This window comes from Balaenoptera physalus (genome assembly GCF_965194825.1).
Source record: "Balaenoptera physalus genome assembly, chromosome: 3".
Classification (NCBI taxonomy): domain Eukaryota; kingdom Metazoa; phylum Chordata; class Mammalia; order Artiodactyla; family Balaenopteridae; genus Balaenoptera; species Balaenoptera physalus.
Window position 1 is genome coordinate 51,155,464 of NC_138890.1, and position 25,564 is coordinate 51,181,027.

Genomic DNA, 25,564 nt, shown 5'->3' on the forward strand with positions numbered 1-25,564 from the left:
CAGCCCCAGCCCAGGGAGGACGGCCCCCAGCAGCAGGCTTTTTCTTCCTGTCAGCCAAGCCAGCAGTGGGGAGCTGGGGCGGAAGTTGAGGGTGTCAGCCCTGTCCTGCATGAATATTTGAGACGACAGGATGAAACAATAGAGATACCTCTCTGACTACATTTCCAGGAGGCCGAGGCCAGAGCTAGAGGACAGAGCAGGGGAGGGGAAGGGAGAAGGCACCTGTGAGACCGGGCGGGGGCAGAAGCAGAACACAGAATCACAGAATCTGAGACCAGGGGATGTTACAGGCATAGGCTGTGACCTTTAAAAGTTAAAAACTTCAGCTATCAGAGTGTCAGGACCAGAGGGAAGGTTAGAAGTGTAGCAGTTGAAGCCAGTAACCCAGGGCAGGAGAGTTGACTGAGCCAGAGGCTGCATATCACCTCACTGAATCCCCCTAAGACCTCTCAGAGCTGGGAATTGGGATTCTTCTCATTGGATGGAAGAGTAGCCTGAGGGTCAGAGGTTAAGCAACCTACCCAGTTAGCAGGGGAAAACCAAGTTTTAGACCCAGGTTGGTGTGACCCCACGATCCAAGCTCTTTCCTACGATACAACCCTGCCTGGGGCCCTGCACGGCTGCAGCAGTAATAGGCCAGCACCCGCTCTGTTGGGACTTGCCAACAGCCTGCCAGAAACGATGCTTGTTCCCATCCCTGGTGGTCAGCAGCACAGGAGTGCTGGCTACAGCCCCCAGGTGTTGGCTTTGGCAGTATTCACTCAATCCTTTATGCTGATCAGAAGCTCGGGCAGAGAGGCTGCGCACCTCTGATGGGTACAAAATGAAAACATAAGCCATCCTGATATCATTTGACAGAGAGGATCTTTCCAATTCTGGGGTCTATGGTGAGGGCAGGGGTGCGGGACAGTGGGATGGAAAGACCTATTTAAGAAGCTTTTGTGCAGGACGACGGAGAGTCCCTGAATTTACCTGGTGCCCTCAGGGCTAGCGTGTCCGTGGTCCCATCACTGGGACAGAAGGTTTAGACTCACTAGGGGTACCTAGTGGGTCAGTGGCAGAGCCAGGTCCCACAGCCTGAGACATGCCAGTGCCCAGCAGGTGGTACCCCCTGTCCTGGGGGCGAGGGGGTCTCTCCCCTAGAGGGGACAGTGGCCAGGAAGCAGAAGTGAGAGCATCTCTGGGAGAAGGGCTGCAGGCTTAGCGGAAACCGGGGCTGGGCCGGGTGCCAGCAATGTGTTTCCGCCTGCACAGGCTGGAGGGCGCCTGGCAGCCCCTCCAAGGCCTTGAATCAGCTCTCACTTCCCTCTGCTGCCCCTATTTTAGGCCCTGGAAAAATGCTGACACTGCAGAGGCTATGGGCCTTCTTCCCGGAGGGCCTGAGATGAGTTTCAAGTTCTCTTTTCTCCTTCAAGAAAATTTTCCTTAAAAGAGATTGTCTCCCTAGTAAACGCAGCAGTGCTGGGATGTCAGGGTGGACTGCTGGGGGTGGACTAGATAATAAACATAAGGGCTAACCTTTACTGAGTATTTATATTTGGTGACAGGTGATGTTCTAAAGGCTTTCCATGCATTTAAATCTCCTGATATCTATCCCAATGAATGGGTACAATTGTGGTCCCCATTTTATAAGTGAGGAAACTGAGACACAGAGCCTCTGAACCATCTCACTGTGCTATAGACCAGACGTCCAATGATGGGAGTGGGCACAACAGAAGACTTCTGAACCTTTCTAACTCTGCTGGGCTAAGATCCTACACCCCTTTTCTCCTTCCCCATGTAAATTAACTCAGAGGACTTTGCCATGAACATTCCGTTCGTTTCCTCCTTTGCTTGTTTGAAGCCCCTTCTTTGAGCTAGGTGCCGGGTTTAGCAGCAGGGATGCAGCCCACTTTGTACATGGGGCTGAAGGAGTCCACTCCCGGGGAGAATGATGCAGTCATTGCCAGTAAGACTGAGGCCAGAAGCTGGGGGAGCCCCCATGGGACAGCGGCTGGGTTGGAGGCCGAGAAATCTCCCACTACCCTTCTCTCAGAGACATCAGTCCATCACAGCAGGTTTGGGCTGGGGGCCTGAGCAAGTGACCAGAGAGGGGCAGGAACTTGTTCAAGGTGATCCTGCAAGTCACAGCTGAACCCCAGAACCAGCATCACCCCTGCCAGGGCAGCACCCATCTCAGAGGCAGGGTATGGCCAAGGGGGTGTCACCTCAGGCCTCAATTCTGTTTGCCACCCCCCATCACCAGGTCAGGGGGTCCCGGTGATAGAGCCCAGCGGCCCTGAGCTGGTGGTGGAGCCAGGCACAACCGTGACCTTGAGATGCTTGAGCAACGGCAGCGTGGAGTGGGACGGCCCCATTTCCACCTACTGGACTCTGGACGCTGACGCCCCCAGCGGCATCCTCACCACGAACAATGCCACCTTCCTAAACACGGGAACCTACCGCTGCACTGAGCGTGGAGACCTCCTGGGGGGCAGCGCCACCATCCACCTCTATGTCAAAGGTGAGGACTGTGAGCCCACTCCCAAGAGGACTAGCCAAGCAGGTCCCACCATGGATGGGCAGGAGGGCTGGGCCCTAATATTAACAATCACAATAAGCCAGCTCCACATTTACTGAGTACCTGCCACGAACAAGGACCTGTGGCAGTGCTTCTAATTTAATGTTGTCCTCACAACAACCCTGTGAGGTGGTTCTGTGATTCTGCCCATTTTCCAAAGGCTCAGAGGGGTTGAGTCATTTGCCTAAGGTCACACAGCATTAAATAGTGGCGCTGGACCTGGCTTCAGAGCCCCAAGCATCAGCTGAGCTTCCTTGGTATAGTGTGACCTCAGGCAAATGATCAGTATCTCTGAGCTTCCCTGTCACCAATGTCCGGGGACCTCTTGGCCTGGTGGAGGGAAGGCAGTTGTAACCCCGTATCCCCATGTTCCCCAGACCCTGTTCGGCCCTGGAGGGTCCTGGTCGACGAAGTGACGGTGATGGAGGGTCAGGACGCGCTGCTGCCCTGCCTGCTCACGGACCCAGCGCTGGGGGCCGGCGTCTCGCTGGTGCGGGTGCGTGGCCGACCTGTCTTGCGCCAAACCAACTACTCCTTCTTGCCCTCGCGCGGCTTCATCATCCACAAGGCCAAGTTCATTGAGAGCCAGGACTACGAGTGCAGTGCTCAGGTAGACGGCAGGATGGTGAAGTCCCTCAGCATCCGGCTTAAAGTTCAGAAAGGTGTGTGGGCCGGGAGGGACAGAGAGCGGGCGCCTGGCCTGAGGGGGAGTAACAGGGGAGGGGGGGCTTGGGGGGCTTTGTTTCACCTCTTCCTTCCAATCGCGACAGAGTGATCTATGGGGCATCTACTGCGGCAAGACAGTAAGGTGTCGGGCACAGAAAGGCAGAGCACACGTAAGCCAGTAACTCAACGGGCAAGGTGTTCTCAGATTGTGAGACAGGCTATGAAAGTCATTGAACAGGGAGACGGAATAGAGTGTGTGGGAGTGGGGGGGTGGCTCATGGAGAGAGTGACATTTTATCTGAGCTGAAATGTGAATTATGAGAAGGTGGAAACAGCAGAGGAAACAGCAGGTACCTAGTCATGAGCTGGGAACAGGCTCCGAATGTTCCAGGAATGGAAGGAGGGCCCGAAGCTCTCCCACACCCTCAGACGTGGATTTCCCACTCAGTGCCGGTCTGGTGCTGGGTGCTGGGCACAGGAAGGGGGGTAGTGAGCCAGGAGATGGGGCATCGTGGTGGCGGGTGCATAGGACACCTCTCTCTGGGGGGGCAAAAATGCTGGTGAAGTCTCACTCCTGTTCCCCCTCGTCTCTGCTGGGCTGGTGGACAGGATTCTGGTTTCTGCAAGGACTGGTATGCGTCAGCAGGACCCCAGGCTCAGAACCTGGGCTTGAGGCAGGAATCAGGTGCCTGTAATGAGGCCAGGGTCAGAGCGGCATGGCTGACCCAAGGCCCTGTGCTCTGAGGCCACGAAACTGTCCAGAAAGTCAAAGGACCCCACCCTGTAGACAGAGGGAGCCATGAAGGCCCTTTCCCTGCACCTCACCTTGCAGAGAGAGCCCTGGGCTCTAGTTCGGCCATGACCCTCTCAGTGACCACGGGTGAGTCCCTTAGTGTCTGGACCTTGAGGAACTGAATTAGATTATCTTTCAACAACAGTAACAGCTAAATATTCATTCAATTCCTACTATGTTTTAGGCACTGGGCTAGCTGTGAGGGATAGCGCCTTCATGGATCTGACATTTACTGGGGAGACAGACGAGAGAGAAAGTCAGTAAATACCAATTGTGATGATCAAGAAATCAAGCTGAAGAAATATGGGGGGGGGGGGCAGGATGAGGCTAATCAGCGAAGCTGTGACAGGAGGCCTCTCCGAGGAATGTCTCAGCTAAAGATCTGAAGGATGAGAAGAGGCAACCAGTCAAAGCGTGGGAGAAGGCATTCCTGGAAGGAAGGGCAAGTGCAGAGTCGCTGGGTGGGAAACGCTGTGTGGTGGCAGCTGGGGGAGTGTAGGGTGGCAGGCGTCCACGGGTCGGGTGCAGGGCCTGGGGAGGCGGGAGGGACTTCGGCTTTTATTCTGAGTGATGAGAAGCCACTGAATGTCGTCACGAAAGAGAGGCATGATCCAATTTTCGTTGCCAAGAGCTCACTTTGGCTGCTGCGAGGAAGGAGGGAGGCCTCCCAGGTGCCTGAAGGGGTCCAGAGCAGAGAATGAGGGTGAGACTGGGGAGAGGCACTGGTGATGGAGCAAAGGGGACTTTTCAAGGTCTGTTTAGGAGACAGGACTTGTTGTGGGGAAAACTGAGGCGTCAGGGCTGCCTCCCAGGATTTGGGATGGGAGCCTGGCCCATGGCAGGAAGCAGAGTGACAGCTCTGGCCTGGATGTTCATGGGTCCCTTGCCCTGACCTCAGTCATCCCAGGACCCCCGACCTTGACACTGAAGCCTACAGAGCTGGTGCGGATTCAAGGAGAGGCTGCCCAGATCGTATGCTCAGCCAGTGACGTTGATGTCAACTTTGATGTCTTCCTCCAACACGGAGACACTAAGGTCAGTCCCTGGGGAGTCTGTCCATCCTTCTGACATGGCAGGCCCTGCAGGATGCAGCCCCCAGCCCCACCTCAAGCTGGCTCTCTGGGCTGAGGGCATGGCCCAGGCCGAGAGAGGGGAGCGGACTCACCCAAGATCTCACTGCCAGTCAGTAGCTGATCCAGAAGCAGGACTCGGGCTCGTGCCGCTAAATCTTGTGGGGGTTGGTGAGAGGAGGCAGTACTCCACCCCCTTGACCTATGACCTTTGCCCCAGCCTGTAGACAAGAGCCACATGTCAGCTCGCTTCTGACTTAGCAAGGGGTTCCTAGGCCACCTCTGAAGCCCAGGAATGTAAGGGTCCTTTCAGAAAATCTCTGGAGAGGGGAAGGAAGAGAGGGGCTTTTCTCAGGAGGAAATGGCATTCGGCTGCTTATAAGAACATCCTTCCTCCTTGTGCCTACCATGTGCCAGGCTAGCCCTGTGCCATTTGCCTGCTCCGTCTCACTTACTCTACAACCCTAAGAGCATGGGGCTAGTGTCAGTCCCATTTTGCAGATGAAGAAACTGAGGCTCAGAGTTCAGTCCCTGCCCAAGGAGAGGCAGATAGTAACCCTTAAAGGCTGAGAATTAGAAACCAGATCTTTCTAATTCCTAAACAACCTCAGTATACCATTTCCATTCCTTCTGGCTGCAGCTCACAATCTCTCAACAATCCGACTTCCATGACAACCGTTATCAAAAAGTCCTGACCCTCAACCTCGATCACGTAGGCTTCCAAGATGCTGGCAACTACACCTGCATGGCCACCAATGCCCGGGGCATCCATTCCACCTCCATGGTCTTCTGGGTGGTAGGTAAGCATCAGGGCGGTGGGGAAGGGTCAGCAGGGATCCTGGGGTGAGGGGGTGCATAAGGGGATTGAGAGAGAGGGAGTTGATGGCAGGGAAGGAGGAGACATTGTTAGAACAGCTCGCTAGAATCCCCTTTTTCTGGGCCTGGCTAAGGAGCCACATCACTGACAGCCCTCCCAGGTCCCCCCACCCAACCCCGGAATCCCTCCCTCCCGCCTTGGAGGTCCCACAGTGCATGGCTGCATCTCATTCCAGCATCATTAGTTCTGTTTGGGGATTGGTGTCCAGTAGCTCCCTCCTGGGCTTCATTGTTCACTCATTCATTCCTTCCTTCATGCCTGGGAAACTCACATCACAGGGACACGTGAACAGACAATGATCACCCAGTGCGGTCATGGGGGAGGCATGGGGTGTCCTGGGAACACCAAGGGAGACCCCCAACCAAGGCTTGGACAAAGTGGCCTCTAAGCTGGGACCAGAAGAATGGAGGTGGGTTAGCCAGGCAGAGGGGTGGGAAAGGACGGGGAACAGCACTGCTGGCAGAGGGAACAGCGTATGCAAGGCTCAAAGGCAAAGAGGGCAAGAGCATCTGAGACATCCAAAGAAGCTGACAACAGCAGGGACATGAAGGGGGGAGGAAGGGGTGGTCACAGGAAAGCAGGGCCGAAGGTAGTATCTGCTGGCAAATTGGGTGGGGAGTTTGCATCGTATCCGGTGGAGGTCGTTAAACATTTTAAGAGGAGAGTGATGAGATCAGATTGCACAGAGGGTCCACTGTGTGGTGGTCAGGAACCCGCACTCCTGGGGCACATTCCAACCTGGTTCCACCAATGACTTAGGCAGGTTGCTTAATCTCTGTTTCCCCATCTGCAAAATGGGGATACTAACAGTAACTGTCTCATAAGATTGCTGTGAAAATTAAATGAATATATGAATATATATATATATTTGAAGTACCTAGAATAGGACCTGGCATACAGTAAATGCTAAGTGTGCATGAGGAGATGTTATCTGAGAAGGCTCAGCCCTATGCCATGTGGATTGGTTGGGAGACTAGAGGCTGGAGACCCATGAGGGCAGTTAATGCAGTGGTCCAGGCTAGAGACTGCGAAGGGTGCTGGACCACGGCGGCGGCCCAGGAGAGTCTGTCATCCAAAACGATTTTGGAGGGATAATGGACCAGACCTTGTGGCTGCTGGGATGAAGGGGTGAAGGATAAAGGAGCCAAGATGACTCCCGGGTCTTCGGCTAGAGTGATTGGGTGAGAGGCAGCAACAGCCCCTGGGCTGAGAATCCAGAGCCGAGGGGAGTTTCTTCAAGGTGGGGACAGGCTCTGAGTCATTTCAGTGTGGCCACACCTCGTGTGTTAAAAGTTATGGGAGCCCGAGGGGCGGCGGCGAGGGGGAGCATGAGAATCGCTACCTTCACAGCACAAGCAACACACTAGGCTTACAGAAGCACCTAAGCTCTGCTGTGGGCCCATCCTGCGCCGGGAGCTTTGAGGGCTGAGGCAGGAAAGGAGAACATTGAACTGTCTCCCAGTTTTGGATTCTAATCCTATCTGTTTTCTAGTGCAGACATACAGTAGTCACTCAGTAGATGTTTGTCTTCCTTCACACATCTGGCCGGATACTTCTCAATGCTGAGGATACAGCTACAAATGAAAGAGATAGAAAAACCCCTGCCCACCTGGAGTTCGTACTCTTGTTGGGAGACGACGGCAATCAACAAAATAAATTATAAAAAAGCAAATCAGTTTGATAGGGTTTTCAGTTTAAAAATAGGGTGATCATCAAGGAAGATCTTACTGGGAAGCTGACATTTGAGCCAAGACTTGAAGTGGGTGAAGGACCAAGCCATGTAGAAATCTTGGAGAAGAGAGCTTCAGGCAGAGGGCAAGCAATGTTCTTAAGGCAGGTCCATGCTCTCCACATGCAAGGAGCAAGTCAGCCAGTGTGGCTGGGCTGGAGCTCGAGAGGAAGAGCAGTACAAGATGAGGTCAGAGGTGAAGGGGAAGGTCCCCGTAGGCCAAGGTGAGGACTTGGGCTTTTCCTCTTGAGAGAGATGGGGTGCCACTGGAGGGTCTGAACAGAGGAGTGACATCATCTGACTTGGAGGTAACAAGATGTAACGTGGCTTTCTGGTGCTCTGTTGAGGACTGTCTATAGGGAGGCGAGGGTAGAAGCAGGGAGACAGTTAGGAGGCTAATGCTAGTCTGAGCTAGAGGTGATGGTGGCTTGATTAGGGTGGTAATCGTGGAGGTGGTGGGAAGTGGTTGGCGTTTGGATGGATGGATGGATGGATGGATGGATGGATGGCTGGCTAGCTAAGGGGAGAAGAGAGAAGAAAACAGCCTTGCCCTAAAAGCTCACAAACTCAGAGAGAGAAGACAGCTACCTAAAGGAGGAACCAGATACATGAAGTAGTGTAGATGTGGTGCCTAATGAATGTGTCATCTCAAAGGGCAGCAGAGGGTCATGCTAAGTGAAATAAGTCAGAGAAAGACAAATATTGTATGATATCACTTATATGTGGAATCTAAAAAAATACCACAAACTAATGAATGTAACAAAAAAGAAGCAGACTCACAGATAAAGAGAACAAACTAGTGGTTACCAGTGGGGAGAGAGAAGATGGGAGAGGCAATATAGGGGTAGAGGATTAAGAGGGACAAACTACTATGTATAAAATAAGCTACAAGGATATGTTGTACAACACAAGGAATATGGCTAATAATTTATAATAACTATAAATGGAGTAAAACTTTTAAAAATTGTGAAGCACTCTGTTGTAGACCTGAAACTTATCAAATATTGTACATCAACTATACCTCAATTTAAAAAAAAAAGCAACAGGAATCCAGAGGAAGGAGAGCTCCCTTTAGCCTGGAGTGATGGGTGGAGTCTCCCTAATGGGTACAAGTCTTGGAGAATGAGAAGGATCTAAATAGAAGAGAGGAAGAATATGGGGTTCCTGGTGCAGGAAATGACTTGAGCACAACATCCAAGGTTGGAATGACTGTGGTGTGTTCAGGGGACATGAGAACATCGAGATGGGCAGAGAAGTGTGTGTGTGTGTGTGTGTGTGTGTGTGTGTGTGTGTGTGTGTGTGTGTGTGTGTGTGTGTGTGTGTGTGTGTGTGTGTGTGTGTGTGTGTGAAGTGGGGACGTGGCTAGATGGGCATAGGGAGACCTGAGTGAGAAGAGCCTTGAATGCCAAGGTGAATAGTGGAGGTGATGGGGAATCACAGGGAGATTTTTGAGCAGGAACAACGCAGGGTAGAAGAGTGAATTTTAGATTTCATCGAATTGAGTAAGAAGAGGAGCCCTGAGAGATCATCTAGTCTTTTTGCAAAGCCTTGGGATTTTAAGAGGGCATTAGAGTAGCTTCCATGAGAGGCAAAGAGAGGCTGAATGGATGGGGGTTTTTGCACCTCTCCTTTGCCTACAATTCAATCAGAGCAGGTTGATTTTAATTCATGCAACATTTACTTAGAAGAAACCAGCCAAGACTCTTTCAGTTATAGGTACTAGAAATCAACTCAGACTGGCCTAATCAAAAGAGGACTTATAGCTAAAAACCCCATGGATATGAGCTTCTGGTTTAGTTAGATTTAGGTGTTCAGGTGTGGACAAGAATCTGTTGCTTCCCAACTCTTGGTTCTTTATTTTTCTTGCGGGGCAGCACCAAGTTTGGAAACCCCAGTGGAATGAGGCCTTCTCTTTCCCTCGAGTTCCAACAAAAATCATGGAAATTAGAGTCATGGACTCACATGCCTAGCCCAAAAACCAATCACTGGTCCCAAGGGGACAGATCACCCTGATTGGCTGGCCTGGGTCACGTGCCCACTTTAGAGCTGGATATGGAAGCTGCATTGACTATACTACTACTGGAAAAAGGGGAAATGGTTGAGAGAGAGCGTGTGGGGAAAAAAAAAAAAAAACAGACTTTTTTTTTTTTAACTGCTAGAAACATTTCCATGAAGTTATAACAACATAGATATATTCAGTCTCTTCATTATATAGATAAAGATGTAGAGGCGCCAAGGAGGTTAGGAATTTGCCCAAGTTGTCCCAGGAACTCAGTGAAGAAGAGAAGAGTTTGGAGCCCTGGGGGTGGTGGGAAAAGAGATGAGAGAGGGCAAGTCGGGGTTATGGACGGGGTCTGTGTGCCTGGCACATGGGAGGTGCTCAGGGAGGGTCCAGCTGAAAGACTGGCTCAATGGGTGGATTACTAAATGAACACACAGACTGGGGTATCTTCCCACTAATGCCAGATCTCTGTGCATTCTGCTTTCCAGACAGTGCCTACTTGAACTTGACCTCTGAGCAGAACCTCCTCCAGGAGGTGACCGTGGGTGAGAAGATCGAACTCAAAGTCAAGGTGGAGGCCTACCCAAGCCTGCAAAGTTTTAATTGGACCTATCAGGGACCCTTCCTTGGCCAGCAGCCCAAGCTCAATTTTGTAACCAACAAGGGCACATACAGGTATCACCTATTAGCTCGCATCTGCATAGCCCACAGCCAGCTGGAGCACTTCGGCCGGGAGTCAGGACACTTGGGTCCTATCTCAACCTTGCTGCGTGACCTGGAGCGAGTCCTTTCCCGTTTCTAGGTCTCATTTTTCTTGACTATGTAGAACATTGATATCAGTCATCAGTGTCAGAGATGTATATCAAATTAGTGTATCCCTCTGTCCTATATCCTTGGAAAATCCAATGTCCTCTTCAAGAATTCTACCATTTCTTGGGGGCGTGCATTCTGATGGTCACCCAAGGTCTCTCGATCGTATGCCTCCTCTTCTGTGACTAATCCAAATGCAGAAGACAATCCCCCATGATTTCCACTCATAGTCACACTTCTAATAGCGATCGCACGAGGTATCTGCCACATACACAGGTTTGGGGAGTAGAGGGAATTAACGTCTCTCAGTCACAGATACATCAGAAGTTCTTTAAAAGCCTGTGGTCATCCACCCCTGAGAATTTCTCACCAGCTGTGCTCTTCTCCACAGGCTCAGAGCTCTTCTTATAGAGTGCCGTGAGACTCTGCATCCTCACATCTCTCCACTCCCAGAATCCTGCTTATCCCACATGCGCAACATTTTAGAAATCTCTTTTTCTTGTCTCCTGTGGACTCTGTCCTCAGGGTCTTACTTCCTCATCCACAGTGACCTAACCAGGTAGTTTTCTAAACAAGAGAGTTTCTTCCCCAAGGAGGAACACTGATACCAAGTGTGAAAATAATCACTTCTTTACCCTGTTCTATTTGAATGAGAGAGTACAGCTCCATCAAGGACAGCAAATATGTGGTGTGCGTGTGATAACTTCCCCTCCCACACTCGTGACAGAGACCCCTAATTCATTTTTGAACCCATCCTGCCAGATGCAGCCTCAGAGTCCTTCTCAACACAGTCTCTAGGCTATATTTCCATCGTAACTGGCTCATGAGAGGAGACCTGTTTGCCATCCCTGGGCTAGATAATCCCTAGACATCTTCCAACTCCCAAATTCTCTGGAGTTCTCTTCCTAGCTCCAGAAGCCCAAACCTCTTTGATTCCTGGATTCTTGTGTTGTCGATCATCGGAATCAACAAGGATGTTCCCTTGTCCTTATCTTCCTCTTCCCAGTTCCCTTCTTGTCCTTTCCGGCCAGGATTTCTAGCTTCCCCTCGTCTAAAGCAGAAGTTCTCAATCTGGAGTCTGCAGACCCCTGGAAGGAGGCTGGTCCATGGATAGGTTTCAGGGGTCTGTAAGCAACAGGGACACTGTGGAAAGGAACCAGGGAGATGCCCTCAAACATAGTAATCTGGGGCCATTCAGCACAGGGCAGATAAGCGTGGGCACCAAACAGCCCACGTGATAGGTGTGTTCATAATGGTGATTTTGACTCATGCAAAAAGTTAAATTCTTACAGTTTAAGAAGGAGATGTTAGTTATCTCAAGAACTGACACACATAGAGGGGTTCTGTACACCCAAGTCCTGGCTGAGTGAGATTGCTCTTTGTATACCATGGGGTTTAGTCTAGTAATGGCTGCAGATATTTTCCAATAAAGAGGCAAGTGCCTACAGTGAGTCAGGCACTCTATCAGGCACTCTGAATACATATCCCTTTAGTCCTTAGGTTGAGTCTGTGGATTAATTACTGTAAGTGTCACCCTTACAGAAAAGGAAGCAAAGGATCAGAGAGGTTAAGTACTTGTCTAAGGTCACACAGCTAGGAAATGGCAACATTAGGACTTGAGCCCTGGTCTCGAGCCCATGGCTACATCCTGCCTCTCTCCCCTCTCAAAGCCCCTCTTGGCAGGGTTGGCGCTTTAGGGATGGAAGCTGACCTGGGTGCTGGCATCTTCAGCAAGGATTGTTTAGCCCAGTGATGGTGGTGAAAGTAGGTACATTCATTGGGGCCTGTGATGTGCCTCCTGGTGTCGGCACTTTACAGACATCACCTCTACTAAACCTCAGAACAAAAGCGCTTTACAGATGAAAGAAGCAATTAAGGGAATCGGGTTGGGGGTTTTTGCACGTCTCAGGGACACCCAGCCTGGGTACTTGGTTCAGCCAAGGCCTTTGTGCCCCGGACACTTTACCAAAAATAAATCCCTTATAAGGTGGTTGTCTGAGCCCACTGTCCTCACCCCAGATGGCCTGCTCCTCTCATGCAGATACACCTCCACCCTCACCCTGCTTCGCCTGAAGCCCTTCGAGGCCGGCCGCTACTCCTTCCAGGCCAGAAATGCCAGAGGCGAGGAGGCCCTGACCTTTGAACTCACCCTTCTATGTGAGTGATGGAGTGGGGCTGGGGACATGGGGTTCCTGAGGCTGCCGGGATGGATGGGCTGGGGGAGAGAAGGCTCAGTGTGGGGTGGTCAAGCCAGGAGATGGGGTGTCTGGGGCTGACCCCTCCCTCCTCTTCTCCTCCCTCTACCTCAGACCCCCCAGAGGTAGAGGTCACGTGGACCCTCATCAACGGCTCTAAAACCCTGCTCTGTGAGGCCTCAGGGTACCCCCGGCCCAATGTGACATGGGTGCAGTGCAGGGGTCACACGAACAGGTAAGCGAGCCCTGGTTGCCTTCCTCACCCGGGCACAGGGCCTGGGGCAGGGGCTGGGCACCCTGAAACTCTGAGCCACATTCTGTTCTTCCCAGATGTGATAACACCGAAGTGCTGCTCCTGGACGACCCAAACCCTGAGGTCCTGAGCCAAAAGCCCTTCCACAAGGTGACCGTCCAGAGCCTGCTGGCCACTGGGACCTTGGAACACAACAGGACGTACGAGTGCAGGGCCTACAACAGTGTGGGGAACAGCTCCCAGGCCTTCGGGCCTGTCTCTGTAGGTGAGCCTTTGACCCGCCTGCTCCAGGCCAAGATGGGAAGGGGGCCCAGGAAACTGCCCCCCAGCCCCACCCCTGGGAACCAAGGGCCAGAGTTCCAGTGCCAAGCAGATCCCAGCCATACCGAGTTCTAGCTCTCTGCGTGTGACTCCAGGCCCCTCCTGACTAAAGCTCTCCTGAAGTGGCGAGATGGGGGAGTCTAGAACCCGTGGGGCTGGAAGTAGTGGGGAGAAGGGCAGAGGGGACGCAGACGTGAGATCCAGAGAGAAAGCAGCCTGAAGCAGCCACAGCCTTATCTGGCCCCTCTCCTCATATTCCTGCACTTGAACTGACTCATTAGTTCATAAGTGTGTATTTGGGACCCACTTCGTGCAGGGAGCAGTGCCTCCCCGGAGCTTAGCCTGGTGATGTGAGCAGGCGACAAATGAACAGTCCCCTCCCCCCCTCCCCCAATCCCAGGGCCAGCCTCGACGGCCTTCTCCATCCCTCCCAGATTCCCTTCCTGCCAGAGACACAGTCCTATCTATTCAGGGCCACCGTCCAGGGCGGGGTCACTAACGCAGCTGCATCATCCGGCTAGAGAAAGAGGCATCTTTCTCTGCGCTGCACAAAGGCTGCATGTGGGTTAGTTCTCTGATTCTGAGAGGCCCAAGGCTGCACAGGCCCACAGAACCCTCAGGCCTCTAAAAAGCAGGTTCAGCACCTACCGTGTGCCAGGCCCTGGTGAGGCTCTCTGGGCCCAGAGAGGACAGAGTGGGAGCCTCTGCCTGGCTCCCAGGGGGCCCGCAGGTGCCCCAGCTGCTGGCCTTGCAGCAAGTGGGCTAAGGCCCAATTCCACATGCCGCTGCCTTGGCTGCTCTGTCTTGCAGCTGGTGGTCGTATATTACAAATAATAAAGCCAACATTTTATTGAAGGCTTACACTGTGCCAGGCACTGTGCTAAGCCCTTTACAGGCATTATTTCAATGAACTCTCCCACCCCTAGGAGGTTAGCACAGTCTTCCTTCCCCCTTGGGGCATGATGAACCTGAGGCTTAGAGAGAAGTCACAGGTTCACTGTCACACCTCCTAAGTGGCAGAGGTGAGGCTGGGCCTCAGACTCATGCTGCTGCTCTGGGCCAGGGGGTGGAAATTATGTCCTTCCAAACACATCAAGGGAACTAGGGCTGTTGATCTGGGAAGAGGAGACCCCGGGTCCATGAACCTGGCTTTCAGACTCCCAGAAGGGCTGTGTGGTCCCAAAGGGCACTCGGGGAAGCTTCAGGGAAATGCTGGGGAGGCAGATTTCAGCCTAACCTCTAGAAGGTCTTTCCATCCGAGCTGGCCAGAGGTGTAGGTGGTGAGCCTCCGCACTGGGGGAGTGTGCAAGTCGTGGCTGAGCCCCAGGCCGGGCTGCTGCAGCGGCTCCTTGCACGGGCAGTGGGTGGGCTGCGTGACCTGAGGGGCTCCCCTGGCCACAGAGGCTGCGAGTCTGGGCAGGGTTTGGAGCTGCTCGTGAGCAGTGCTAGAGAGGTGGTCCTCCCTGCCCCCGGCTGGGGGAGGGTCTACAGGCTTCCCACTGAGAGGACTCCTCGTTCAGTCTGTAAGAGCGTATTGGGCACCTACTGTGTTCCAGGCAACTGGCCTGTTCCAGTGGGGAGCCAGGGGGTCTCAGAGGCCCCTTCCGCTGCTCACTCCTCTGCCCCACCCTTTCCAGGAGCCTACATGCAGCCCCTTGACGAGCCCCTCTTCACGCCGGTGCTGGTGGCCTGCATGTCCATCATGGCCTTGCTTCTGCTGCTGCTGCTGCTGCTTTTGTACAAGTACAAGCAGGTGAGCCTGGGCAGGGCGGGGGGACGGCCAGGCACCCGAGTGAGCCAGACCCTGGGCAGTGCTACCAGGCTGTGTGGATCCGCCCTTCAGCCCCTGTGAATACGAATTCATCTGTCAGCCAGTCATTGAACCAACAGCTCTTTAGTGGGCGCCTGCTGTATGCCAGTGTCAGTGGCTGGAGCCTCTGAGGTTTTGCCCTCGTAGAAGTCTCTGTCTAGCGAGGGAGACGGTTGCTAATTAAATAGCTGCGGAAGTGAGGGCGTGGATCACAGAGGGAGAGTTGCTACGGGGAGAGCCGTGGCGGTTGGGGAGGGCATGAACATGGGAACCTGTCCCAGCTGGGGGCTTCCAGGGACACAGAGAGGGTATCATGGGGCCAGGCCTGTGTCTCTGTCAGGTAGCAGGTAAGTTAGTGGAGGGGAAGGCCTGACCATCATCGTCCTCGTCATTATTTAATATTATTATTAATCAAGTCTGCTGTTAATTGCATGTTGATATTTAGTGCACTGCCTGTCACTCTGAGTGCTCAGTCAGTGATGGCGATTTTAGGGGCATTGTTATGAAGCATGATACCTACATCCCCTCATTTACTGACCTCAACAACCATGGCATGTGGGTAGTACCACTAACCCCGTTTTACAGAGTTGGAAGCTGAGGTTCTGAGAGGGTGAGACAGTTGCCCTAGTCTACAGCCAGTCAATGGCAGTAGCTGGTTTTTTAAAAACCATTTTGTAAACCATGGAATCATCTTATTTTACCCTCAAAACAATCTAGAGGCAGGGACTAGAGCAGTCAGCATTTTACAATAAGGAAGCAGGCTCAGCAAGGTTGAAGGACCCGCCCAAGAGTCCCAGTTGCCTTGCACCCCAGAGCCTGTGGCCTCCACCACTTAGCCTCACTGCCTCCCTACATAAATGACTATTTCTGGTGCAGTCAGGCACTGAGAGGGCCAGGCCAGAAGGCTGTGGGAGGCCAGAAGTGGAGGGATCTTTTCTGGCTGGCAGGGAAGGGAGTCTGCTTGGAGGAGGTGGCTCGGCGTGGGTGGGAGAGGCCTTGGAGAACGGGGCAGGCAGCCAGGGGGAGATGAGATTCAGGGAAATGGTGTCTCTGGGGGAGAGGGCGCTGTGTACAAAGAGGCAGGTGGGGGAAAGACCAAGGTGAGTTCCGGAAATACTGATGCCTGGAAGAGGACGCAGGTGGGGACAGGTTGGGGGTCTGAGGGGTTGGACCCCATCCTGTAGGTTCGGCAGGTGTGAACAAGGGAGTGAGGTGAGTTAGGGGTGAATAACCCACCTTGTGGGCTCCTCTGCTGCCTTCCCTTTCCCACACCTGCCTTGTGGGTTTTAGTGTGAGTAGAGGACTTGGAGTAGACAGGTAGGTGGTATGCGGGGGGTGCCCCAGGGGCCCACGGGGTGCCCGGTGCTTATGTCAGCACACAGCATGAGGAGGCAGCTCTGAGCACGGAATCCAGGGCCCCAGGTCAAGTCTTCAGGGATCTGGGTCCAGCTCGGACACTGGTTTGCCATGAGACCTTGGCTGGGTGACTGCCCTCTTTGGGCTTCATGCAACCTTGGCAGGTGGACTGCCCTCTCTGGGCCTCATTTTCCCCACCTGTTCACGGTGGGGTGGGTGACCTTTACAGCCTCCTCCTGTGACATGCCAAGAGGCTGATGGTCTAGTTTAAGAGCCAAGGGTTGGGCGTTGGATGGATCTGGGTCTGAATCCCGCCTTGCGAGGCTCCAGGACTCTAGGAAAACTGGTGTCTGTAAGCCTCTGTCTCCCCATCTGTGAAATGGTGTTGATAATGGCAGGCCCCGCACCAGGCTGTGCTGAAGATTCACGGAGGTGACGGCGTGTAGAGGAGTTAGCAGGGTGGTGGGCAGGGACAGTGCTCCGAGTGGATGCTGAACACCCTGGACCCAGGACGAAGTTGGCTGGGGAGCCCAAGTTAGCTCATGCATCTTGGATGGGCCCAACGTCAGACAGCCCTCCAATCCCAAGATGCATGAGCTAACTTGGGCTCCCCAGCCAACTTCCTCCTGGGTCCAGGGTGTTCAGCACCCACTCGGAGCACTGTCCCTGCCCACCACCCTGCTAACTCCTCTACACGCCGTCACCTCCGTGAATCTTCAGCACAGCCTGGTGCGGGGCCTGCCATTATCAACACCATTTCACAGATGGGGAGACAGAGGCTTACAGACACCAGTTTTCCTAGAGTCCTGGAGCCTCGCAAGGCGGGATTCAGACCCAGATCCATCCAACTCCGCCCACCCCCGGGGACAGGACTTCACTCACTGTTGTGGCCTCCCGTTCCTTCTCTGAGCAGCTCTGTTGCAAAGTTCTTCCTTATATGGAGCTGAAAACTGCCTCTCCGTCCCCACAGAGCTGCCTCCTCAGCCCTGCAGAGATTCTAGAGAAGGGCCCAGTTCCCCCTCCAGCCCTTTCTGCCTTGGGCCGCCCAGCCCCCTTGGCCAGCTGTGGTTTGGGGACACCTTACCCTCTCTTCATGGGACCATTTTTGGAACATGTACTCCAGTCACCTCTTATCCCATTTAAGAAATTGAACTGGCCCCTGAGCCGATCCAAGGCCAAGAGAAGGAGGGCATCCCAGGGGTCAAGATGGCCATGCCCTGCCTCAGGGCTTGGTGTCCAAGTGTCCTCTGCTTTGCTCCACAGGGTTCTGAGTCTTGCCCCTTCACTGGGGACTCAGCCTGGCTTGTCCTCACTACTCAGGCCTGAGGGGAGGGGTGGCCCCACTTGGGGGAAGGGTTGCTTCTGTCTCAGGGCTGAGTCATCGCCTTTCTGGCCCCCAGAGAGACCACAAGGGGCCAAGGGGGAAGAGAAAAGGGCAGGAGTCAGCAGGCTGGAAGGAGGAGGGACAAGGGGAAGAAAGGATGACGGGGATGGGGAGGAGCAAAGGAGACGGGGAAGCCACTGGAGAGGCTGGAATTCTGGGGGTCGGAACTGAGCTCTGGGGATGGGGAGGTATATGGGGGATGCACAGGAGGGTCCCCAAGATTTCCAATGGAAACTGTTCAGATCTCCCCCTTCCTGAGACAGAAAACATCCGCCCACCCAAAACAGCAGGCCTGGATGGGGAGTTGTGGGGACTTCGATGATTCCATGCCTACCTCGGTCACCAAGGGGAAGTGGCCTGGGCCTGTTGTGAGGATTAAGTGAGATGACGCACGTTGAGTGTGGAGCCCAGCGCCCACTCACAGGAAGTGCTCAGGAGGCGCTCACTGATAGCATTACATTCCGAGGCTGCCCATCCTGGCCTCCCCATTAGGGTTCTCCTTCAGAGGAGAGGCCCCTCTGGGTAGAAGCCCCCGGGAGTTACACAGGAGCCGCATCTAGGGATAGCAGAGGCTGAGCAGAGCTAGTGTCCGCTTTCCAGGAAGAGGGGTGGGGATGCCTGAGGCAGGCATGGGAGAGCTGCGTGGTCCTCCAGTTATCAGGTCTGGGATTCAGAGAGAGCTGAAGTTCCAGCCAGATAGCCTCGCCCTCCCTTTCCCCAATATCCCCTGCCCAGCTCGCGGTGGGCTGGGGAGGGGCTGACTCAGGCCCAGCTGCGGGGCCAGAGGAAGGAGAAGTGGCAGGGGGGAAAAAAACAGCCTTCACCACAGTGGCTCCTGGAGATGGAAGTGGCCAGATGAGGTCAAGGAATCCCTCCTGGTTCTGTGTCCATCCTTTGGGTTGGGAAGGCACCCACACGCAGGGTTTGAATCCTCTGACACTCAGGAAGTCCTCTTCCTGTCCCGTTTCAGACTATCTGCTGAAACTGTAACGTGGATGTCCTTAAGTTCACCAGTAGTCTCTCATCCTGAATCAGAACCTGGAAATTCTTCCTTATGTCTAACTGCAGTCTTTCCCCACGAACTACCATCTGGAAGTTCTTCCCTATGGCTATCTGGAGTCTTTTCTCTTAACCTGGTGAGACTTCAGTCACCCTCCTCCCCGAGCACCCACTTTAGCTCCCCCTGCCTGAGTTGGGTGCCCCGTGTAGGAGCCCAGCTGCTAAGCACAGCCCAGCTGGTCCCTGTCCCCCACGACGGACCGGAAAGAGAGCTGGACTGCTGACCCGAGGCCTCAGTGTCTTCCACCGCCCCAGCCCAGCTTCCACTTTCCACCTAAACTCTGTGTGCCATCAGCACTTCTCGTGGGCACCCCTGGCATGATGCCCCCATGCAGCTGCCGCCCGGGGCAGGAGGGGGGCAGCCACTCCTCCTCAGCTTCGGCTCTGCCGCCAGCTGGCTGGTTGGAACAGCATGGAGAGCCTGAGAGGAATGCGGGTCCTCCAGATGCTCACTGTCTTGTACGTGGGGTCTCTCTCTGTTGGTCCTTTAGCAATGTAGTCGGATGCATCACTCGCCTGCATCGAGCCTCAAAGGGTTCACCTTGCGCTTAGAGAACTCACTTGCTGATTGCAGCCCTCAAGACTTTCCTGCCTCCAGAACCGTCCCCGCTCCCCTCCAGCCACACGGGCACCTCCAGTCCCTTAGACTCGCCAAGACCTTTCCCGCCCCCAGGCCTCCACACCTCTGTTCCCTGCACCCGCGAAGTGCTTCCCCTGATGCTCACGTGGCCAGCTCCCTCTCACCTCCTCAGGGGCCCTCCCTGACTTGTCTTCAGTTGTCCCCGGCGCTCTCTGTCCTATTACTTTGCTTTCTTTTCTCCATAGAGCTATTCGAAAATTTCCTACGTATGTATCTGAGTTGATTGTCTGTCTTAGCAACTAGAATGCAAACTCCAGGGGACAGGGACTCGTGTTTTGTCAAACTCTGAATCAACGATGCCTGAAACAAATAGGTACTCGGTGAAATATTTGGATGGGAATAATATTCAGCCTTAAAAAGGAAGGAAATGCTGACATAGGCAACAACATGGATGAACCTTGAAGACGTCATGCTAAGTGAGATAAGCCAGTCACAAAGGGACAGATCCTGCATGATTCCAGTTAAATAAGGTACCCAGAACAGTCAGATGCATGAGATAAGTGGCTGGGGGCTCGGGGGAGCGGGGAACAGGGAGTTGTTGTTTAGTGAGTACAGACTTCCAGCTTTTCAAGATGAAAAGAGTTCTGGAGGTTGGTTGCACAACATTGTGACTGTATATAACACTACTGAATGGTATACTCAAAAATGGTTGGGATGGTAAATTTTGTTCTTACCACAAGTGAAAATAAAACAAGTAATAATTGGAGGGGAGGATGGATGGATGGATGGATCGATCTACAGTTCCACCCTCCCTCCTGGCTCGGGAATTACCAAATTATCAGAGCTGTCAAAACCCTCAGAGGTGATCCTGTCCAAATCTTTCAATACACAGGTAGGGAAACTGAGGCTTGGAGAATGGACGGTCCCATGGTAAGGCCAAGCCAGGCAGGGACGGGGCTCTCGGTGCCATGGGCATGAGATGACACAGCCCCTCTCACCACGTCGCAGGCCACACCGACCTCCTCCCGCTGTGCGGTGGGCCCGCCCAGCCCGTCCTCCCGCGTCAGGATGATGTCCAAGAGCCACCTGCCAGGCCCAGCTGACCCATGCCTCCTCCCTCTCCCTCTGCAGAAGCCCAAGTACCAGGTGCGCTGGAAGATCATCGAGAGCTACGGGGGTAACAGCTACACCTTCATCGACCCAACCCAGCTACCCTACAACGAGAAGTGGGAGTTCCCCCGGAACAACCTGCAGTTTGGTGAGCCAGGGTCTCAGCACCCAACACGCCCTCCTGTCACAGGGCCAGCGTGGGTGGCAGGGAGCCTGTGGGCCCTTAGGTGCCCCGGGACCTAAGGAGGCTTTGTGTGTGGCAGGTAAAACCCTTGGAGCAGGCGCCTTTGGGAAGGTGGTAGAGGCCACGGCCTTTGGTCTGGGCAAGGAAGATGCTGTTCTGAAGGTGGCTGTGAAGATGCTGAAGTGTGAGTGCAGGAAGCAGGTTTGGGGGAGCGGGCAGGAGGTGGTAAATGCCAGGGGAGGGTCTGTTCTGTTGTCACAAGGGCATCACCCACATTTTCAGCCTGTCAGGGCCTGTGGAACAGAGCCTGGGATCGGGGGTGAGGACTCCCGGCTTCCTTTGTGAGCTCCCGGCTCCCTCTAACTCCTGGGTGTGGAAGGGCTTCTGCCTGAGCCTCGAAGGGGCTGAGGTGCACAGAGGCCATCCTGGCCTATGGCCTGGCCACAGCTTGGCCTCCTGCCACCCAAAACCAGCTCAGTAACAGGCCATCTCTCCTCTCTCTCTCCCTGTAACTCCCATCGTGTGTCCTCATTTCTCCTGCCTCTTTCGGCTTCTGATTGCTTTGGTGCTCTGGGTCCCCTCTGCTTTGCTCCCCTGGGTGTCTGTGTGCATGGCTCTCCACGTCCTGCCCTTTCTCTGTCTGTGGGACCTGTGGCCCCATCTCCCAGCCACGGCTCACGCTGATGAGAAGGAGGCCCTCATGTCAGAACTGAAGATCATGAGCCACCTGGGCCAGCACGAGAACATAGTCAACCTTCTGGGAGCCTGTACCCATGGAGGTAAGGGGCCCTGGCAGGCATGGGAGCCCATGGTGGTGGGGCCTCTTGGGTGTCTGAGGGCCCCAGGGCTACCTCACTCCATCTTCCCCTTCCCGTCTCCACAAAGTGAAGGTGGGATCCCTGTCTCAGCATCCCTTGAATTTCTAGGCCAGATGCCTGGACTGGTCAGAAGCTGCTTATGGATGACAGGCAGTTGTGTGAGATCTGATCAGTGGCTCTCAGACATGGGAGGGCATCAGGGTCACCTGGAAAAGGAGAAAAGAGTGCAGATGCCTGGGCCCTGCTCCAGGGAGTCTGATGCTATGGGTCTGGGTCTGGAGTGAAGCCCTTCAAATCTATCTCTTACGAAGCCCCCACTCAAAGAGGCTTGGACACTCACCGCAGGGCCCACATTAGTGCCCCGGGGCCTGTTGGGACTCTCAGTCCGCTCCAATCTCTTCTCCTATAGCAGCTTTGACTTGTGTGGAACTGTCATAGATTTCCTTCGAAGGAAGAATTCTTCAGCTACAGTTTTTTGGAGGTTCCTCTGCTTTAGACAGTTGGGTCACTGAGGTCACCCAGAAAGCAGAGAGGGCTGCTTACAGACAGGCAGGATTAGAACCCGGGGCTCCTGAGTCCCAGTCCGGGTTCTTATTGCCCCTGCCCCATGTTCCTGTCCACACGGGGTGGTGCGTTAGGGGTGCACTGACCCCACTCTTGGCTGCTCTAGGCCCTGTCCTGGTCATCACTGAGTACTGTTGCTATGGCGACCTGCTCAACTTTCTGCGAAGGAAGGCTGAGGCCATGCTGGGACCCAGCCTGAGTCCAGGCCAGGACCCCAAGGCAGTCACCGGCTACAAGAACATCCACTTGGAAAAGAAATACATCCGCAGGTAGTATCCTGGTGAAAGACAGGAAGGAGGCCAGGACTGGGAGGTGGGGCCCCCATGTCTGTCCCCGAAGTCAGCTCAGGGTTGGGTGGCTTGCGTGGTCCTCACCTTCCCGTTTGTGCAGTGGGGAGTAGCCGCCCATATTATATGGGCAACTCAGTTTTCCTCCTACTTATTCCCATCATCCAACAAATATTTGAGCCCCTACTATGTTCTGGGAGTATTGAGGGCAAAGATGGGCCTCTCACAGTCTGGTGGAGATAGGCATTAATGAAATCATTTTATCATACGTGAAAGATCAACCAAGATCCATTCGGGGCCCTAGCTAGCGATGGGCAAACCTTGGGGATAATGGCCCTGTTTCTCCCATAGCATGTGCTGTCGGGGGCTGGAGGGCACCCATTCCACTTTCGAGTAGCCATGGAGAAGTGGGATAGAGTCTTTTGGGCGTTGAATGAGAAGGGGCAAAACAGCATAGCTGTGGCCAGGTCCCTGGTCCACTTGGGCCTCAGTTTCCCCAGCAAGCCATCAGGGGTTGAACCCCTCAGGGTCTGTCTGCTCTCTCGTTCTGTAATGCTGTGATTCCTGGAAGCCACCCAGAGGCAGATGGACAGAGCCACATTGGGGAACCAGAGAGAGGAAGTGGCCTTTGCGTCACACATGAGTCAGGGGCAGAGGCGGAGCCTGGCTGGATTCCGCTCTGTTGACTCCTAGTCCAGTGCTCACCTGAGCTACACTGATCTCCTGGGAGTCTTGGACTCGGGGCTTGTGGGGCTTCAGGGCCAGGCTGCTGGGTCAGAACAAGAAGGGTATACGCTGGGCTCCTATCCTACCAATGTCAGCTACCAAGCCAGGGGAGGCAAAAGGGGAAGGAGGCCATTTCACTCCATCCAGTGACCTCGAGTATGGGGGCTGGGGGGATTTTCTCTGATTTTCTGACACCCTTTTGAGAGGGTGGCTCATGCTGGGCCTCAGCAGGCTGGAAACTCAGGCCAGAGCAACTCAAAATGAGAACTAAAGTCAAGTATTAGCTTCCATCTTCAAATCTACAGGTGGGGAAAGGATTCAGAGTCAGGTGATTTCAAGGGCAAATGGCATGTGAACCAGTCCTACTAATGGGATCCCAGGCTACATTAATAGAAGTATACTTTCTAGACCAAGGGAGTGGATAGTTTAATGGTCAAACCATAAATAAAGCACTAGGTTGTTTTTCTGGTAACATGAGAGTAAGGACATCGTCAAGGCGCACAGCTGTATCACAGAGGGAGCAGGAGGTGAGAGGTCCGGACTCCTATCTGGTTGGAATATTAGAAGCAGTGGTGGCTATTCAACATGGAGCCGTGCTTCTCAACCTGAACAGCCACGGGAAGCACAGGCTCACAGGCTTCTGAGAGCTGTTAGGAATGTACAATCTCAGGCCTACCCAAACCTGCTGAGTCCGAATCTGCATTTGAATAAGATTCCCCAAGTGATTCATATGCACATGGATAGTTTAAGAAGCACTGCTCTAGACCAGTCCTCAACTCTGGCTGCACACGGGAACTGCCTGGAGTAATGTGTAAGTGGGAATGACTGGGTTTTACCCCTAGTTTCTGAAGTCTCTGGTTTGGTGGTCTGAGTATCTGGAACTCCCTGAGTGATTTTAATGTGCAGCCAGAAGGGAGAGCCGTGATGTAGACAAGAGGGCTCAAAGAAGGGGCCCTGGAATATGCTCAAAGCCCTGCTGGGCTGTTCCAGAGAAGAGAGAGATGCTTCTGGAGGGCAGAGCGAGGACCCCAGGAGGAGGAATAGCCGGGGGGCAGATTAGCATTAGGAACAGTGGAGAACTTTCTAACAGGCAGAGCTGCCCAAAGAGAGAACAGGTTGTAAGCTCCCTCACTGGATGGCCAAGCAGAGGTCACTGATCACTCAGAAAGGAGGTGTCAGAAAGGGAAGTTCAAGTTGACCCTGAGGTCCCTTCCTTTCTCTGCTGAGTGGCTGGGAGAGGCCTGAGCTGGGCAGTGCAGTGACGGGCACTGACCAGCCCGCGGCCCCCTCTCCTATGCAGGGACAGCGGCTTCTCCAGCCAGGGTGTGGACACCTATGTGGAGATGAGGCCCGTCTCCACTTCTTCATCAAATGACTCATTCTCTGAGCAAGGTGCGGAGGAGGTACCAGGGCTGAGGGAGACGAGAAGGGCTGCTTGGGTTGAGGTGGGGGGGGGGGGCCGCCCTGACGCCTCTCCCCCACACCAGACCTGGACAAGGAGGACGGGCGGCCGCTGGAGCTGCGTGACCTGCTCCACTTCTCCAGCCAGGTGGCCCAGGGCATGGCATTCCTCGCTTCCAAGAACGTGAGTCAGAAAACAGGTCCCTGTGATGTGTGGTCAGCTGGGGGGCGGGCAGGGGCAGCCAACCCCCCGTGAAGCTGGATGGGTGAGGACAAGGGGGAGAAAAGGGAGTGTGTGAAGGGGGTCGTCCTCCTTACAACACAGGCCTGGGAGTCTAGAGCCTGAATGCTGGCTCTGCCGCTTGCTGTGTGGCTTTGAGCAACTGCTGAACCTCTCTGAGCCTAGGTTTCGACACCTATAAAAACGGGCACAATCGTAGAATGGCATGAAGGTGGAACTGGGTTACAATGTATGCAGATGTTTAGGGAAGGGCCTGGAACGGTAGGGCCCTGAGGGTGGCAGCTCCTGCTCCTGTTAGGAGCTCCAGGGCTCACTGCTCCTGGGCCCATGCAGACCACCTAGCTCTGAGGCAGCTCCTGCCACTCAGGGCCAGAGGGCCAGAGTCACGGTGGTTTCTCAACACTGACCGTATGACCATATTAAATTTTCCCAGACCTGGGTCTTGGTAGAAGGTAGGGACAGGACCCAGGGTACAGGACCAAAACCGATGCCCACTTCCTCGAAGAGGACCCGAAGCCTTCTGGGGCCCTGGCTGTTCCTCCTGCACCTTGGGCTCAGGTAGGGGAAGGGTCAAGACTAACTCTACAGTGCTTTCCCTCAGTGCATCCACCGGGACGTGGCAGCCAGAAATGTGCTGCTGACCAGTGGCCATGTGGCCAAGATTGGGGACTTTGGTCTGGCTAGGGACATCATGAATGACTCCAACTACATCGTCAAGGGCAATGTGAGTGCTGGGAAGGTAGGGCCAGGCTGGGGAGGGGTGGTGAC

At 54.1% G+C, this 25,564-nt stretch overlaps 1 protein-coding gene across 2 annotated transcripts in view; it reads left to right on the plus strand.

Moving 5' to 3' along the window:
• CSF1R (colony stimulating factor 1 receptor) overlaps nucleotides 1-25,564 on the plus strand; it is a 48,396-nt gene that overhangs the window by 20,008 nt on the left and 2,824 nt on the right. For both annotated transcript variants that reach the window (XM_082454099.1, XM_082454100.1), the window contains 16 exons: nucleotides 2,246-2,503; nucleotides 2,938-3,222; nucleotides 4,918-5,054; nucleotides 5,730-5,889; nucleotides 10,186-10,372; nucleotides 12,549-12,664; nucleotides 12,817-12,937; nucleotides 13,033-13,220; nucleotides 14,914-15,029; nucleotides 20,597-20,723; nucleotides 20,839-20,943; nucleotides 21,428-21,538; nucleotides 22,248-22,410; nucleotides 24,455-24,546; nucleotides 24,642-24,739; nucleotides 25,398-25,520. In XM_082454099.1, the coding sequence (XP_082310225.1) occupies nucleotides 2,246-2,503; nucleotides 2,938-3,222; nucleotides 4,918-5,054; nucleotides 5,730-5,889; nucleotides 10,186-10,372; nucleotides 12,549-12,664; nucleotides 12,817-12,937; nucleotides 13,033-13,220; nucleotides 14,914-15,029; nucleotides 20,597-20,723; nucleotides 20,839-20,943; nucleotides 21,428-21,538; nucleotides 22,248-22,410; nucleotides 24,455-24,546; nucleotides 24,642-24,739; nucleotides 25,398-25,520 (2,387 nt within the window). The remainder of the gene's footprint in view (nucleotides 1-2,245; nucleotides 2,504-2,937; nucleotides 3,223-4,917; nucleotides 5,055-5,729; nucleotides 5,890-10,185; nucleotides 10,373-12,548; nucleotides 12,665-12,816; nucleotides 12,938-13,032; nucleotides 13,221-14,913; nucleotides 15,030-20,596; nucleotides 20,724-20,838; nucleotides 20,944-21,427; nucleotides 21,539-22,247; nucleotides 22,411-24,454; nucleotides 24,547-24,641; nucleotides 24,740-25,397; nucleotides 25,521-25,564) is intronic.